This window comes from Nicrophorus vespilloides, unplaced genomic scaffold (genome assembly GCF_001412225.1).
Source record: "Nicrophorus vespilloides isolate i.1.1-1 unplaced genomic scaffold, Nicve_v1.0, whole genome shotgun sequence".
In the NCBI taxonomy this organism is placed as follows: Eukaryota; Metazoa; Arthropoda; class Insecta; order Coleoptera; family Silphidae; genus Nicrophorus; species Nicrophorus vespilloides.
Genome location: NW_017096774.1, coordinates 414,258 through 429,497, shown reverse-complemented (window position 1 = coordinate 429,497; position 15,240 = coordinate 414,258). Strand labels below are relative to the sequence as shown.

The 15,240-nt window shown below is 28.7% G+C and overlaps 3 protein-coding genes across 3 annotated transcripts; all 3 read left to right on the top strand.

Moving 5' to 3' along the window:
* Positions 1-1,871: 1,871 nt before the first annotated feature.
* Positions 1,872-3,381, top strand: LOC108558106 (hepatitis A virus cellular receptor 1-like). Its single transcript, XM_017914913.1, has 3 exons — positions 1,872-2,050; positions 2,110-2,581; positions 2,639-3,381. Exons 2-3 carry the CDS (start codon positions 2,440-2,442, stop codon positions 3,166-3,168), a joined length of 672 nt encoding a protein of 223 aa, XP_017770402.1. The 5' UTR covers positions 1,872-2,050; positions 2,110-2,439; the 3' UTR covers positions 3,169-3,381.
* Positions 3,382-4,398: 1,017 nt separating this feature from the next.
* LOC108558098 (integumentary mucin C.1-like) lies at positions 4,399-5,993 on the top strand. The gene is made up of 3 exons (XM_017914906.1): positions 4,399-4,712; positions 5,284-5,291; positions 5,341-5,993. Exons 1-3 carry the CDS (start codon positions 4,399-4,401, stop codon positions 5,991-5,993), a joined length of 975 nt encoding a protein of 324 aa, XP_017770395.1.
* Positions 5,994-11,630: 5,637 nt separating this feature from the next.
* LOC108558118 lies at positions 11,631-12,346 on the top strand. Its single transcript, XM_017914927.1, has 2 exons — positions 11,631-11,918; positions 11,978-12,346. Exons 1-2 carry the CDS (start codon positions 11,739-11,741, stop codon positions 12,278-12,280), a joined length of 483 nt encoding a protein of 160 aa, XP_017770416.1. The 5' UTR covers positions 11,631-11,738; the 3' UTR covers positions 12,281-12,346.
* The last annotated feature ends 2,894 nt before the right edge of the window (positions 12,347-15,240 follow it).

Below are 15,240 nucleotides of genomic sequence, written 5' to 3'. Positions count from 1 at the left end.
CGAGAGTTTATTAAGTTTTAGAAAATTTTAAATGATAAAAATCAATAATAATTAAAACAATGTCTTCCAGTACGAAAAATGTTTTACAAAAAAAAAAGATAAAAAAGAAAGTAGTTATTATAATACTGTAGCTTTAATTCTGTGATAATAAAAATGATCTATTTTGTAAATGAATTGTATATACGTACCTGAGGTATTATAGTATCTAACTAGTTATGTTTACTAGCAAATCCTTTAAATAAATAAAAAATTATTTGAAAATAACACAAACAATTTATTATTTTATAATTACCCACATCCCAAACAAACAAACTCATTGTTTAAAATAAACAAAACAAAAATGAAATTCTGAAAATTAACTATTACATATTTTTTTATATATTATTAAAACGTAAAAAAAAATTGGAAATTTATTGAAATCAAATTTAAAAAGTTTAAACGATTATAAAATTGTTTATAATAAATATTCATTATATAGATTAGTCGAATATTCTGCAAAATTTTAGTTCAAAAATATCAAAATTTGTTTTTAAGTAACATTACTAAATCATAAATACTTAAGTGTTTACAGAAATCCTAGAAGAAATGGCCAATAAAACAAATCTATTTTGGATGAATACGAGAATAGTTTTTTTTATATCGAAGAAAAGTTATGTATAAAACTATAAACTTTCAAAATAATTCAACATTTATAAATATTTGTAAAATAAAGAAATTGAATCAATATATTTTACAAATTCTCAATCAATAACAATCAATGAAAAATATATATATATGTGCATTTTTCATTATTGGCAGTGAAGGAAATATTAATTAAGTTAATGTAATTTATCGTTGAAATGTAATATTTACATAAAATCTATATTGAGTAATGAATAAGAACATTTTAAAAATATTATCCATAAAAAAACTGCATTTTCTTTTTCTCTTTGTTTAGAGTAAGAAAAGACCATAAATTATAAATTATGTCCGAGGACAAAAAGGAGCTTGGAAAATTGGCATTAGTTCTAGTCCGCAACTTCTTTTCACGACCTTTTCGCTCTCTGAAGACTTGAAAAAAAAAACATAAAGGTTTCGTCCAGAAATTTCCCCAGACCCAAAACATTATACAATTGATTTATGTACAAAAAAAAAGCATAGATATTTCATTGCATAAGATCAAAATGTTCATTTTAAATTGATTGTCATTACTGAAATTTAAATTACAGTATAACTTGTTTTTGTGCGGTCCATTTTTATGCGGTTGACGAAATCCAATCAATTCCAACGGCGTTGGCACCATTACAATGTCTTCTATCAGTGTCCATATTTACAGCCAGTTCACACGATTCTGTTAGTCGATTATGAACCAATTCATCATAAGAAGATGCGCGTTTTGGATTAATACAAGTAGTAGTGAATTATGTAAGTGCATTTTTGAAAATTTCTCCATATGTAAAATGAGAAATTCAAAGTTTTTAAAATGTTTCCATGTCTAATTTAATTATTTATTTTCTTTCTTATGTATTTCGTAAATATTTGACGTATATTCTAAGCGCGATTATTTATATGCGGTGCACCGAATAAAAAAAGTTTCTGTAATGTATTATACAAAGTTATTTATAAAAATTTCGAAAATTTTTATTGTGCGATTTTGTTATGCGCTCCCTATCTACCGCACAAAAACAGGTTTTACTGTATTTAATATATTTTATATAAAAATTTTGTAAATACAACGTTCATACTTTTTATACTCGTTTTCAAATGATCTTGACGAATGTTAATTTGCGAAACTGATTATTGCATATATGTTGAAGTTTGACCATTATCATATCATCTTACAAACATATATAAATGCAAATCTGGAGCGTTAGGTCAGTCAGTGTGTTAATGATTATGAATCGGCAAGCAATTCTCGTGTTATCAGTGATGGCTCTTGTAGCCAAATACAGTGATGGCCTTCGAAACGCGCATTGGAATACGAATTGGTCCCCATGCGCATCCGAATGCTTGGATTATCAACCGTATCAACTTGGTAATAAAATTGTGTTGAGATGTGTTAGTTATATAGGTAAGATTAGTTGAATAAAATAACGAAGAACATCTTAAATAAATTAGCGAATCGTTCAGACAGAAACGGCGCTTGTCCGGAGGATCATTGCTTAATAAATAACAGCAGCATCAGTCTGAGACACATTTTTTGTTCAGAAGACGTGGACTGTCCAAGCCCTTACAAATGCTGCAAAGACAAATGCAACCTGGATCACAATATATGCAAACAACCGATTTTTGTTAACTCCACCATAAGTACAATATAAATGTTTCGATGTAGCGAAAATTTTAATCTGTGAAATTTAATATTTTACCTTATCAAACTTTGTATCATTTTCAAATAAATCAGATTAGATTAAGGTGGGTTACCTTTATTTGCAACACAAACCCGTCATTCAATGCACAAAAATGAAAGTATACAGTTGGGTGGTGCCGCTTCTGTTCCTTGGAACTGCAAGTGCGTATTTTCATCACATTGGTATTGAGTGTCAAAAGTGGTGTTACTCCATGGTTGGAGACACAGTGTATTTGCAGTGCTGCAATTACAGAGGTAAATATTTTTATTTGTGTGTAGGAATTTTGTTATCAATACAACTTTGCGTTGCAGATAAACAAGGAGTATGTCCGAATGATTGCCTGGCAAACAACGGTAAATATTACAACTTTAGACAAATCGCCTGCAATTTGGACCAGAACTGTCCTTTCGGATACAAATGCTGTCGGGATAAATGCTACAGGTTCCACAAAATTTGCAAACCAGCAATCGAATATTTGGAATCAAAGTGTCCGAAATTGAATGGTACAACAACAATGACAACCACAACAACTACAACACAGATTCCAACAACGGAAACACCGACAACTACAACTACAGAGATTCCAACAACGGAAACACCGTCAACTACAGAGATTCCAACAACGGAAACACCGACAACTACAACAACAGAGATGCCAACAACTTTCGAAACAGAGATGCCAACAATATATGAAACAGATATACCAACAACATTCGAAACGGATTTCCCAGAAACAACGACCGAAGATAGTAACGAAATTATATCAGGAAGCGGATTCTATCCTCTACCAGAAGCGCAATTTTTCGATATCGATGATGACGATTTGTACTTTCAAAGTTAGAGGTTTTCCTTAAATGTTGAAGTAAATAAAAAGTAATATTTAATGCTTCAATAACATTTATGTAATTCGTCTATAAAATACCTCAGATAGTGCGGGTAATCGGTTTCGCCAATATCCGAGACAGTTTGAAATCGCTTCAATGTTTTTGAAAACCAAATAATAGAAAGTGGACAAAAAAAGACTTGACTTGATCATTTATGTATAAAAAAAATAATTTTGTGTACTAATTTTTAGAATTTATTTTTACTTTATCAATTAAAATTACGTTTGTTTTGAAATTTTCAAACCGGACTAAAGTGAATTCGGACTCTGCAAAGCCGCACTATGCGAGGTAATACTGTACATATTTTGAGTTTATAAATAAAGTTTTTTTCAGCGTGGAACAAGTTTCTTTTCAGTCTTTATATCAGTGTTTCTCAACCTTTTTGCAGGGCGATCCAACATATTTCTTTATAGTTGTACGGTGATCCAATTGGTAACAGCTTTACACCAATTTGACACATGGTGACAGCTGTCATGACTTAATTTGTGTCTCAACCAATAGGTTGAAAAACGCTCATTTCTATTATATAAATGTTTGGGAAATACAATATGTGTTATATAACTTTTACGCTTTCAATAATCAAATCAATATTTATTTACACGAATGTGTAATATTATCTTAATGTAAATAAAAATTATGATAACAGTGTATGAAAAAAAATCATATATTTTTTTTTAAATGTGACCCAACATTAATGTAGGATAGTAAATAGAAACGATGTCGTTACATTTAAGTGCAATTATATATTATCTTACATAAAACATCATAAAGTATAAATAGCACGATGTGCACGAGAGCATTTAGTTCAAAATGCATCTCCGCAAATTTACTTTTTCACTATTATTATTATTAATATTATTGTCAATCAATTTGAATGCAGCAAACATCTGTCAAAGTTGGTGTTACAGACTTTCGCCGAACAGATTGTATTTGGTCTGTTGTAATTTCAATGGTAAGGATTTCGATTGATCGATATCAAATAGCTTCGAAATTCTATATTTGCAGAAAAATTCGGTTCCTGTCCTAGAAACAAATGCTTATTCGAGAAACCCTTCTTCGATTTGAGCTTACTCTCGTGTAACAGCGACAAATCTTGTCCTCCAGGCTACAAATGCTGTCCGGATGATTGTTACGTCTTCTCAAAAATTTGCAAACCTCTAATTACAAATATTCAATATACGACTACAATGAATCCGGAAACCACAACAGATCTAATGAAAATTACTGATGTATCTACTATGAACGCTACAGATATTACTGTACCAAAAGATGAAGACACAACAACAACAATAATAACAACACAATCAATAAGTATGGATACGACAACAGAAGATACAAATACATCACAAGAAACAACAACACAATCGATAAGTGTGGATACGACAACTGAAGATACAAATACATCACAAGAAACAACAACACAATCCATGGATACGACAACTGAAGATACACAAACATCACTAACAACAACAACGGAAGAGAGTCTTCCTCCTGAAGCTTAGTAAAGCAATCGAAGCAATAATTTACTTCTGTTCATAATTAAACTAAGGTTTATATATAGTGTTATTTATAATGAATATATTTTTTATTAAAAAAAATCTTACTTATGTACAAATACTTAAGTATTCCTCCAATTTATAATAATCCTTAAATAACTATTGCTAAACAAGAGTTTTTACTTAATTATGTTTATTAAGATGACACTTATATCGAACATCTTCAATAGCAGTATTGAATAGTGATCTGATATTTCTATAATCTGTTTTTTACCTAATTATTTTATGAAATAAGCAAAAATACTTAAGTTATCTTATTCTAAGGTAAATACAATATTTTGCAAGATCATATGTTTAATTTTTCACAAACGTTATCTAAAAAAAATACTGCAGTTAGAAACTATTTATTGGTAGTCAAGTTACTTTTATCCTGACATTCCGTTCGTCCACAACTACAACGATGAAGCTTTTATTACTAGGTGTAATTCTATTAGTCGTTTATGTAGAAAGTTATAATCAATGCCAAAAATGGTGCTATTATGTGTACTTTGGAAAAATAGTGTTGAATTGTTGCAGTTGTGATGGTAATTACTTATTATGATACTTATCAAAAAATATAACTTTGATTTATAGAGAAAGTAGGCACGTGTCCAATTGGATGTTTGGATCGGAAAGGGCAGTATCAACTTTGGGGAATTGCATGTAACACGGATCATAATTGCCCATTTGGTTATAAATGTTGCAGAGACGATTGCTATCGGTTTCATAAAATTTGCAAAGCTGCTGAATTGTGGAGTTATAAGGAAGAAAGTACTACTTCTAGTAAGATTCCCACGACCAAAACAACTACAAAAATTCCTATAACTATGAAGCCAACTACTGTCATTCCAACCACTACCCAGATATTAACTGATACTCCCGAAGATTCAACACCACCGACAACAACTACAATATCAATGGCGACAATGACAATACCAACAACAACAACCTCAGCAACTACTACAACGGAAATACCAATCACAACTGAAATACAGGATTTAACAACTACCACTACAACAGAAATACCAATCACAACTGAAATGCAGGATTTAACAACTATTACAACAGAAATACCAACAACAATACCAGCAACTATTACTACAACAGAAATACCAATCACAACTGTAATGCAGGATTTAAACGAGGATGAAGATGAAGGTTCAGGAAGCCTAATCCTAAATTCAGGGTCCTCAGGCATGATTTCGTTTGTCGATTCTAACGATATAGATTTGTATTTCCAAAATTAGCGTTAATCATCAAAATTTAACTAAGAACTAATTCGAGTATATAAAAGTACGGAAACCAATTTGTTATTTTAATATATCAATCTATACATATATTTGAAAATTTTTATCTAAGCTTTACTTATAATACTTATAAATAAATATTGTGTAATTATTGTATTCACCTAATAAACGTCTTTAAATATTGTTATATAATAATGTAAAACTTATTACTTTCATACAAAATAAAATACATGTTAGTTCATACTCTTGCTCTTATCCAATTGTAAATAGTAATGACGATAATATTATTACAAATCGTACAGGATAGAAAATAATTATGTTGTAACTGTTCAAATATATAAATTATATCTTTAAAAAAAAAAGTTTAATTTAAAAATTTGAACTTTTGTAACGATAGCGGATGACCATGGATAAGACTGTTTATATAGCACAGATCGCGCACTAAACACACACACATCTTTCCGCTTGTCTGTATTTTTTTTTGCAGCGAGAACGCACGATCGCCGCATTGGATTTTCAACGCTCCCGGTGTGGATTAGTCAACGAGTTTTGTTGTTGATTTAATTATGTAAATCGGGCGTGGGAACCGACGAACGCAAACGATTTCTTTCACTTTCGACAAATCGTTAGATTTTCTTCTCTTCCTTCATTGCATGTCCGTTACGCAACTCGAGTTGTCTATAATTTTTTTCTACGCAAACTTAACCTTATGAAAATTATTATTATTAAATGTATATTATATAAAATATATATTATATTTTAAAAAATTAAAGAAATTAGGCATTTCCAAATAAATGAAAGGCATAAATCCACGAGGAATAGTCAAAATTTGTAAATAAATAAATAATTTACTTATTGACAAAATTGTTAAAAATGAACATGGAATTATTGGCTCAAATCAAAACTTTTAATTAAAAAGTGAATTTTAAGTATTAGTTAACCTTGTGTGTTCACTTCTTTATTTATCTATTTTATTTGAAATTTTATTCGATTTTCACAGAAAGTTCTGAAAGTTTTAAACAATATTAGATTTTCTTATCTTTCTTCATTGCATGTCCTTTACGCAACTCGAGTTGTATATAATTTTTTTTCTACGCCAACTTAACCTTATGAAAATATTATTACATTTATATTATATAAAATATAGTTCGGTTTTCTAACATTAAATCATAATAAAAAAAAAGTTTCGATTTTTAAACGAATCAAGTAAATGAAATTTTAGAACATGTAATTTTTTGGTTTAGATAATAAATCTTTGATTGCGTCAAAGATAGTTTTGGAAACTAATCAAATCGTTATCTTAGTTTGTTCGGTTTTCTAAGATTTTATACTGAAAGTACTGATTATTAATGGAGTCTGAGACTAAGGTAACAACGTTTTAAAAATAAGAATTGCAGATCTCAATTTTTGTAATTTAAGGCAAATGCAGATGCAAAAGGTGAATAGTCATTGATCTACATTTAGACAAGCAATACTAGTTGGTACATCTGTCAAATATATGTGGATCTTGTCACAAACGTGAGGATGATAAGTAAACGAATAAGTAATCAAACTATTTTTTGTATTGTTTTTGGATCAAGGTTGCGATAAGTATGAAGTAGTAATCAAGTTATAAGTGCGTAAGTTCGAGGCAGTTTCCATAGTCCAATAGTTATCGTCGATGGCGAAAATTGTGGATGTCTGCAAATCGACGGAATAATCGGAAGCGGGGAATTCTAATAAATAACCGGAGCACAAATTACAATCAGTGTAATTGTGCGCGTGTTAAACAAGAGGAGGAAACGCGTCAGCGCGCCGCCTCCCCCCGTACCACGTCGCGGCCCCCGACACCGGCACACTTGATGCATGGGAACGCCACTTGTTGATCCTTTCACACGCGTGCAGCCGATGCGTCACTTTTACATATGCATGTGATACATTTTTAGTAACAACACACGTGGTATGGGGTTTTCTAATTTCAATATACAGAAATAAACACGCGACGAACGTTCTTCATACACACACACAAGCATAAACCAAAACAGCAACAGCAGCACTTAAGCACAGACATAAATACATATGCATCCATGGACAGTGGAGAGGAAATAAAGAACGCGACGTTTGCAAAATAACGTCCACCAGGATGTTTCTGTTTTACTTTTGCAAGACAATTAACAAACGTCATTCAAAGGTTTCGTATCTGCATAAATGCATACAATTCCTCTTCCTGTTGTCAACCACCGACAATAACATTACTACAATAACCAAGAAATAATGGATATGAAAAGTTCATTACTTGATTTTCAAAGCTATAAAGGTGTATACACACTATATCTAATAAGTATACGTTTCCACCTTTAACAAATAATTAACACAAGAATTAATTTACAATCATTGCTAAAAACTATACTTTGATTCATATGTACTACACAGATTTGTAATGATTTGTTTAATTATTTTGTTAATTAACCAATTAATTAGTATTAATTGTGCCAATACAAAATGTAAATAAACAAATTTACAATTTAATAAGAATTATTATGAAATAGATATATTTCTATTACATATAATAATTTTCAGTAAAGTATGAGTAAAGTTTGAATAACCTAGATTAGAAAATAAACATTGCAAATTTTACATAAAATAAAAACAGTTAACATTCATAATACAAAATTTAAAAAAATGAATTTAGTTTTTAAATATGTAATCGAAAATGCAGACATAGGAAGTGCATTTTTTCGAAAGAAAACCGAAACGTAGTCATATTTTTACATGTGTCACATAATGGTTACCAAAGAGCGTTTCGAAGGTCGGTTGATCTATATAAAGAGAAACCGAGGAGGAAAAAAAAAGGAGCATAAGCCAGAAGAATTCGAGGGTTGTAAAATAAACAAGGCATTTAGTGACGTGCGCATGATTTATGGATTGAAATTCTGATACCATTTTCGGCTTTCACAACATAATCTGTTTCGTTTTAAACACAACTCATTTTGCTCTCTTTCTCTCATGCATTTTGATTCAAATATATTTATTATTTACAGACTTGTTTAAAAAAAAACGTTAAAGCAAAAAATAACAGAAGAATGTTCTGTAAAATAACAGAAGAATGTTTAGTTTACATTATTTGTAAATTCTGCGGGTACGACAATTCATTGAAGTTCATAAAATTATATGTATATTGTGCATCTGCACATATAAAGTCATAAGTAAAACACATTTATATTGTATTCAAGTAAATAAGAAAATAATCAGAAAGTAAAGTGTAGTTTATATACTGGAAATATAAAAAAATATATACTAAATATTCAACAGTACCTCGCATAGTCCGGCTTTGATTAGTCCGTATTCACTATAATGTGATTAAATTTAAAAATATATACTAAATATTCAACAGTAGCTCACATAGTCCGGCTTCAATTAGTCCGTATTCACTATAATGTGATTAAATTTAAAAATATATACTAAATATTCAACAGTACCTCGCATAGTGCGGCTTCGATTAGTCCGTATTCACTATAATGTGATTCAATTTAAAAATATATACTAAATATTCAACAGTACCTTTCATAGTCCAGCTTCGATTTACTATAATGTGATTAAATTTAAAATTGATTAAAAATAACGTCTAAAAAATTAGTACACAAAATTATTTTCTTGATTTTTTTTGAGAGAGAGGAATTAGTACAGTTTTTAAACATTCCGGACTATGCGAGGTATTATGATTCTTAAACTAGATTATTGAATTAAGTTACTTTGTACAGAATCAATCTGGATTTCAATCAACATTAAATCCACTTGAAAATTAATTGACACTCAAAACAAGTGGATTCTGTTTATTTAGAAGCTCATGGAAGCAAAGTTTCGACATTGTTTTATGTAATAAATCACATTACGTTATTTCAGATAAACTACTATTCAGAATAATAATGATTCAGTTTTCAATCTCAATAATTATTTTATTTTCAATCTCCTGATTAAAAAAAATATATTAATTAAAAATAAAATCAAACAAATATATTTTTTAACAATGTTTATTGCATTAGTCTTACAAAAAAACATATAAAAATATAAAAAGAACAAAATATATATATATATATAATTTCAGAAAAGTCAACTGATACAAAGGGCTATTGGCCAGAGCTCATTCTGTCCGGGGAATAATAATATAAAAAAATATATTTGACAAAATTAAAGAAATTATGATTTAGTAATCTCGATCGGTGGCAATCGCAAGCCCGACAACCGAAATCCAGTCTATCGAAATCACGACACTCAAAGTCCCGACTATATCGAAATCCCCACAGTGTCTTTTATTATTATAAATTTCTACAATAACATTTTTATGGTAGTCGGGATTTCGATTTAGTTGGGATTTTGATTAGTCGGGATTTTAAGCATCGGAATTTTAATACAGCCGAAATTTCGAACGTCGGGATTTCGATACACTCGGGATTTCAATAGACGGTCTTTCGGTTGTCGGGCTTGCGATATAGACCCAATCTCGATAGTATCAAAATCCTGACAGTATCTTTTATTATTTGATATAGACTTATTCATAATAATAAGCCTTAACAATAAGAAATAATATAAAATACAATTAGATTATTAATTATTTTTATTTATTGTTAATAACAATATATTATTATTGTATTTGTTTAAGATTATGATTGTCGGGATTTCGATATTGTTGGGATTATGGTTGTCGGGAATTTGGTTATTTCGATACACACCCGATATTTTTAGTACAAAATTCATAATAGATTTGTTTGATGTACAGGTCATCTGTTTTGATGTGTTTTATATTTATTTATATTTTTTTATTACTACTTTCAACAATCCATAGTTCTCATTAGAATCATTATTACCAAATCATAGACCAATGAATTATTAAAAGAATTAAAACATAATTAGATAAAATTAAGTTCTAGACAAATTGAATAGTTCTTTATATGATAAAGACAAGTCTTATTATAAAAAAACTCAATTTTTTTTCCTGGCAGTATCTTTTATTATTTGATATAGACTTATTCATAATAAGCCTTAACAATAAGAAATGATATAAAATATAATTAGATTATTAATTGTTAATAACAATATATTATTGTATTTGTTTAAGATTATGATTGTCGGGATTTCGATATTGTTGGGATTATGGTTGTCGGGAATTTGGTTATCTCGATACACACCCGATATTTTTAGTACAAAATTCATAATAGATTTGTTTGATGTACAGGTCATCTGTTTTGATGTGTTTTATAAATGAAACGAAGGTGTAACACAAAAAAAAACAACGTGCACTTTGCACTAAATATATTTTTGGGAATTCGAGGCGAAAATAGACGAAGCTATAATTGTGTGATAATTGCAGTGCGAGGCAAGAACTATTAAAAATAACAGCGCATAACAAAGAAAAGCCGTTGAGGCGCGCGCGCGCGCCTTTTCTCCGCTCGTTATTAATTATTTATACATGTCCCTTAATATATCTGCACTCGATTATTTTTAGTTGCGACTCTTCTTCGGCTTTATTTGTGTTTTGTATTTCTCTTCTCTCTTTTTTTTTTATTTGTATATATGTATATATTTCTGTTCAGTGCCATGAAAATAAAACAATATGTTTGGAAATTATATTTGGAATGGCCATATAATTTTTAACTATTCTCACCGTCTAAATTTAGAATTTTCTTGTAACATATGTTTATTAGTGGGGGAGATTTTCTATATATAGTGGGTTTGGTGTAAAATGCGCCATTCTTTAAACCACCTCCGATGAGCACGGCTCGACTCTTCTCTCCGAATTTTTATAAATACACACGCCGAAGAACCATGTCGTCGGAGATACAGTGCAACAACATCACCAGCTCCAAGAAGAACAAGCGCACCACCAAAGCAGTCAAACACTCCAAGTCTTTAGACGCTATAAAGAAAATCATCACAGAAACCTCAGATGTAAGTCAACAATAACAAACAATTATAAACAAATCTCTAACTATAATTTCATTTTTCAGATTGAGAATTGTCCGAATACCAGCGACAAAACGGCAATCCTGAAATTAGTCAAACGGAACCTGCAGAAAATGTGCTTGACAAAGTCCGGGCCTCAAACTGAAATAGTTGCGCTTCACGACAATATATTGAGCAACAATTCGGATGGTGCCACCAATATCATTCAAGTTTTCCGATACGAGAACAGGAGTCGCTCCACCAAGGAGCTCTTAAGGAAGACCATTCTTGAACGGAGGAAGTGTTCGGAATATGACAACCTGCACGCTGATTATATGCAGAAGCAGAAGATCTGGAGACCTTGGTAAGGTCCCGCCACGAATGTTTTTTTTTATTACTGTTTATTTCCTTCGAAAGGGACCAATCGATATTGATTAATGTGATTCAAAAAAAGAGCTTTAAATTTTATATATTATTATAATTATTATATTCTATACGTGTTTTTTTTTCTCTGTATTTTCTTCTTCTTGACTTTTCTTATATTTTTTATATAATATATGTGTATAAATGTGTTTATTAAATATACGAAATTTTATATAAACAATTGTTGTTTTAATTAAATTATTACCCTAAAAAGGCGTTTTCCAAAACTAGACTGAAGAGAAGCGCGAATATTAGTCATAGTGAGCAATTTTCCAAATGACTGCTAAATATTTATCTATGTTATGAAGTGGCGTGAGGAGGGGAGGCGCCAAATGGTTAACAATCAAGTTTCAACAAACATTGAAAATAATTATAACACCCTCAACTCTAGTGAAATTGAATACTACTCTAATTAATTAATTATTAAAATATTAATCTAAATATTTTTTAAATTAATACTTTTAACAATCCATAGTTCTTATTAGAATCATTATTACCATTTCATGGACCAATGAATTATTAAAAGAATTAGAACATAATTAGATAAAATTAAACTCTAAACAAATTGAATAGTTCTTTATATGATGAAGACAAGTCTTAATATAAAAAACTCAAATTTTTATTACAAATATTGTTAAAAATCTTTATAAAAAAAATCAAAACTTTTTAAATTTCCATAATTCTCAGTGAAATATGAATCAATTAGAAATAAAAACTAAAAGGAAACAAATTGAATATTTTAAAAATATTAATTAAATTCAAAGACCTTCATTTTCTTATTATTGTTATTTGTTTATTTATATAATTCATAGTTGTTGCAAGAAATATTATTATAATTTATAAATTGAAATAAATGAAATTAATTAATTAAAAAAGTTCTTAACTGTGTTTGAATTATTCTAAAAAAATATCATAAATATTAACGTTAGTATAACAGTTATTAATACTTAAGTTTATATTTTAAATTATGAATGTTAACAAAATGTATTTGCACACAGTATTGAAACTTAGTTGATAGAATAAATTCTATACTACTTCTAAATCTTAAATAATTATGCTTAAGTATTTTCTTAGAACAGTTCTAAATATTTCTATCAATACATTCGCGCCATCTAGTAACAGATCTCTAAACTATAAACCATTTACTAATTGTGCATTATTACTTAATTATGCAACAAGTATCGTGTTAGGAAATAAATCATTACTGTTTACAGTTACCTGTGTTAATTTTAAAGTAAAATTCAGTTGCAATACACGTTTATAAGAAAATTTACAAACCGATACTTAAGAATCAAGCTTATAAGTTAATTACGCAATGACCCGTTGCTAAATGACTATAAATTATATTCTTTATCTTTTTAGTAAAATCACTAGAATTCAGAATTATTAACATTTTTCAGGTCAATAAAAAATATTTTTTAAATTTTCTATTGTTTAAATCAACATTATTTGGTAAATAAATTATTTATTCTCTAAAATATTAAACTTTTTTTTAAATAAATTGTAATTAAAATAATACTTAAGTTAGTTTAAAATAAATTTAATAATGTTATAAGTAATAATTATATTATTATTAATTGCATCTTATTTTAAAATCACTCACTTAATATTTGTTAATTTGAAAAATTAACAAAGTAATAACAAAAGTTAATTAAGTAACTTCAAATTTGACTAGTGTAAGAAAGGTGTCGCTGTGATCAAATTTACAAAAGAAAATTACATAATATTAAATTTTCTTTTGAGAATTTAAACCTGTATTGGAAAACTAGTTAAACAAGAGGTAACAATTAATTTGTATTATTTATATAAATTATAGAGGTCTATATCGCAAGCCCGACAACCGAAACACCGTCTATTGAAATCCCGACTGTATTAGAATCTCGGCAACCATAATCCCGACAATATCAAAATCCCGACTATATTGAAAATTTTTACAATAACATTTTTACATAATTTCGGAGCGTTCATTATTAATAACAATAAATTATTTGATTTTGTTGAATTATTCATAATAAACCTTAACATTGTGAAATAATCTCAAATACAATTATATTATTAATTGTTATTATTTATTATTAATAACAATTTAAAGGTGACTACGCTCCAGAATAATTTATAAATGTTATTGAACAGTCGGGATTATGGTTATCAGGATTTTGATATAGTCGGGATTTCGATACAGTCGAGATTTTAAACGTCGGGATTTCGAACGACGAGAATTTGATTGACGGTATTTTGGTTGTCGGACTTGCGATTGCCACCGATAAATTATAGTGCTAATATAAGTATAGTTGGTTGCCTAGGTGAATACTAAATGATTCCAATAAGATTCCAACAAAAAAACTATGACTTAATGAACATATTTAGATAATAATTAAAATGGATAAGCATGCAGATTTACTTTTGACTTGTTTTTTTTAATTAAATCTGTAATTAAACTTGAAGAAATTTTTATTATATTTAATTGTAATCATACCATTAAGAAAATAATAATAATTTGATATTGTCTTAAAACATAAAGAATTCATAGTATTCTATACAATTGTGATGTATTCGAAACTCAGACTAAATAAATAAATTGAAAGAATTGTTCTTAGAAATGTCTTTTTCTTTAAGCTATAGTAATAACAAAGGATTATGTTGTTTATTAAGTTTATTTGATTAAAAATTGGGTAAAATTTAAGAAAAAATGTCTATTCTTTAAGTAATTTTCTATATGATTTCTTCAACACTCAGAAATTAACAAACTAAGAAACATGTTTGTGTTATATAATTTAATTGATAACATTTCATTGGTCCGGTTGACAACATCCACTGATTTATTTTTTCTAACATATCAATAAGCATTGATAAACGTTATTTTATATTTAAATATGAAAAAGGGATAATATTAAAAAAAAAATGA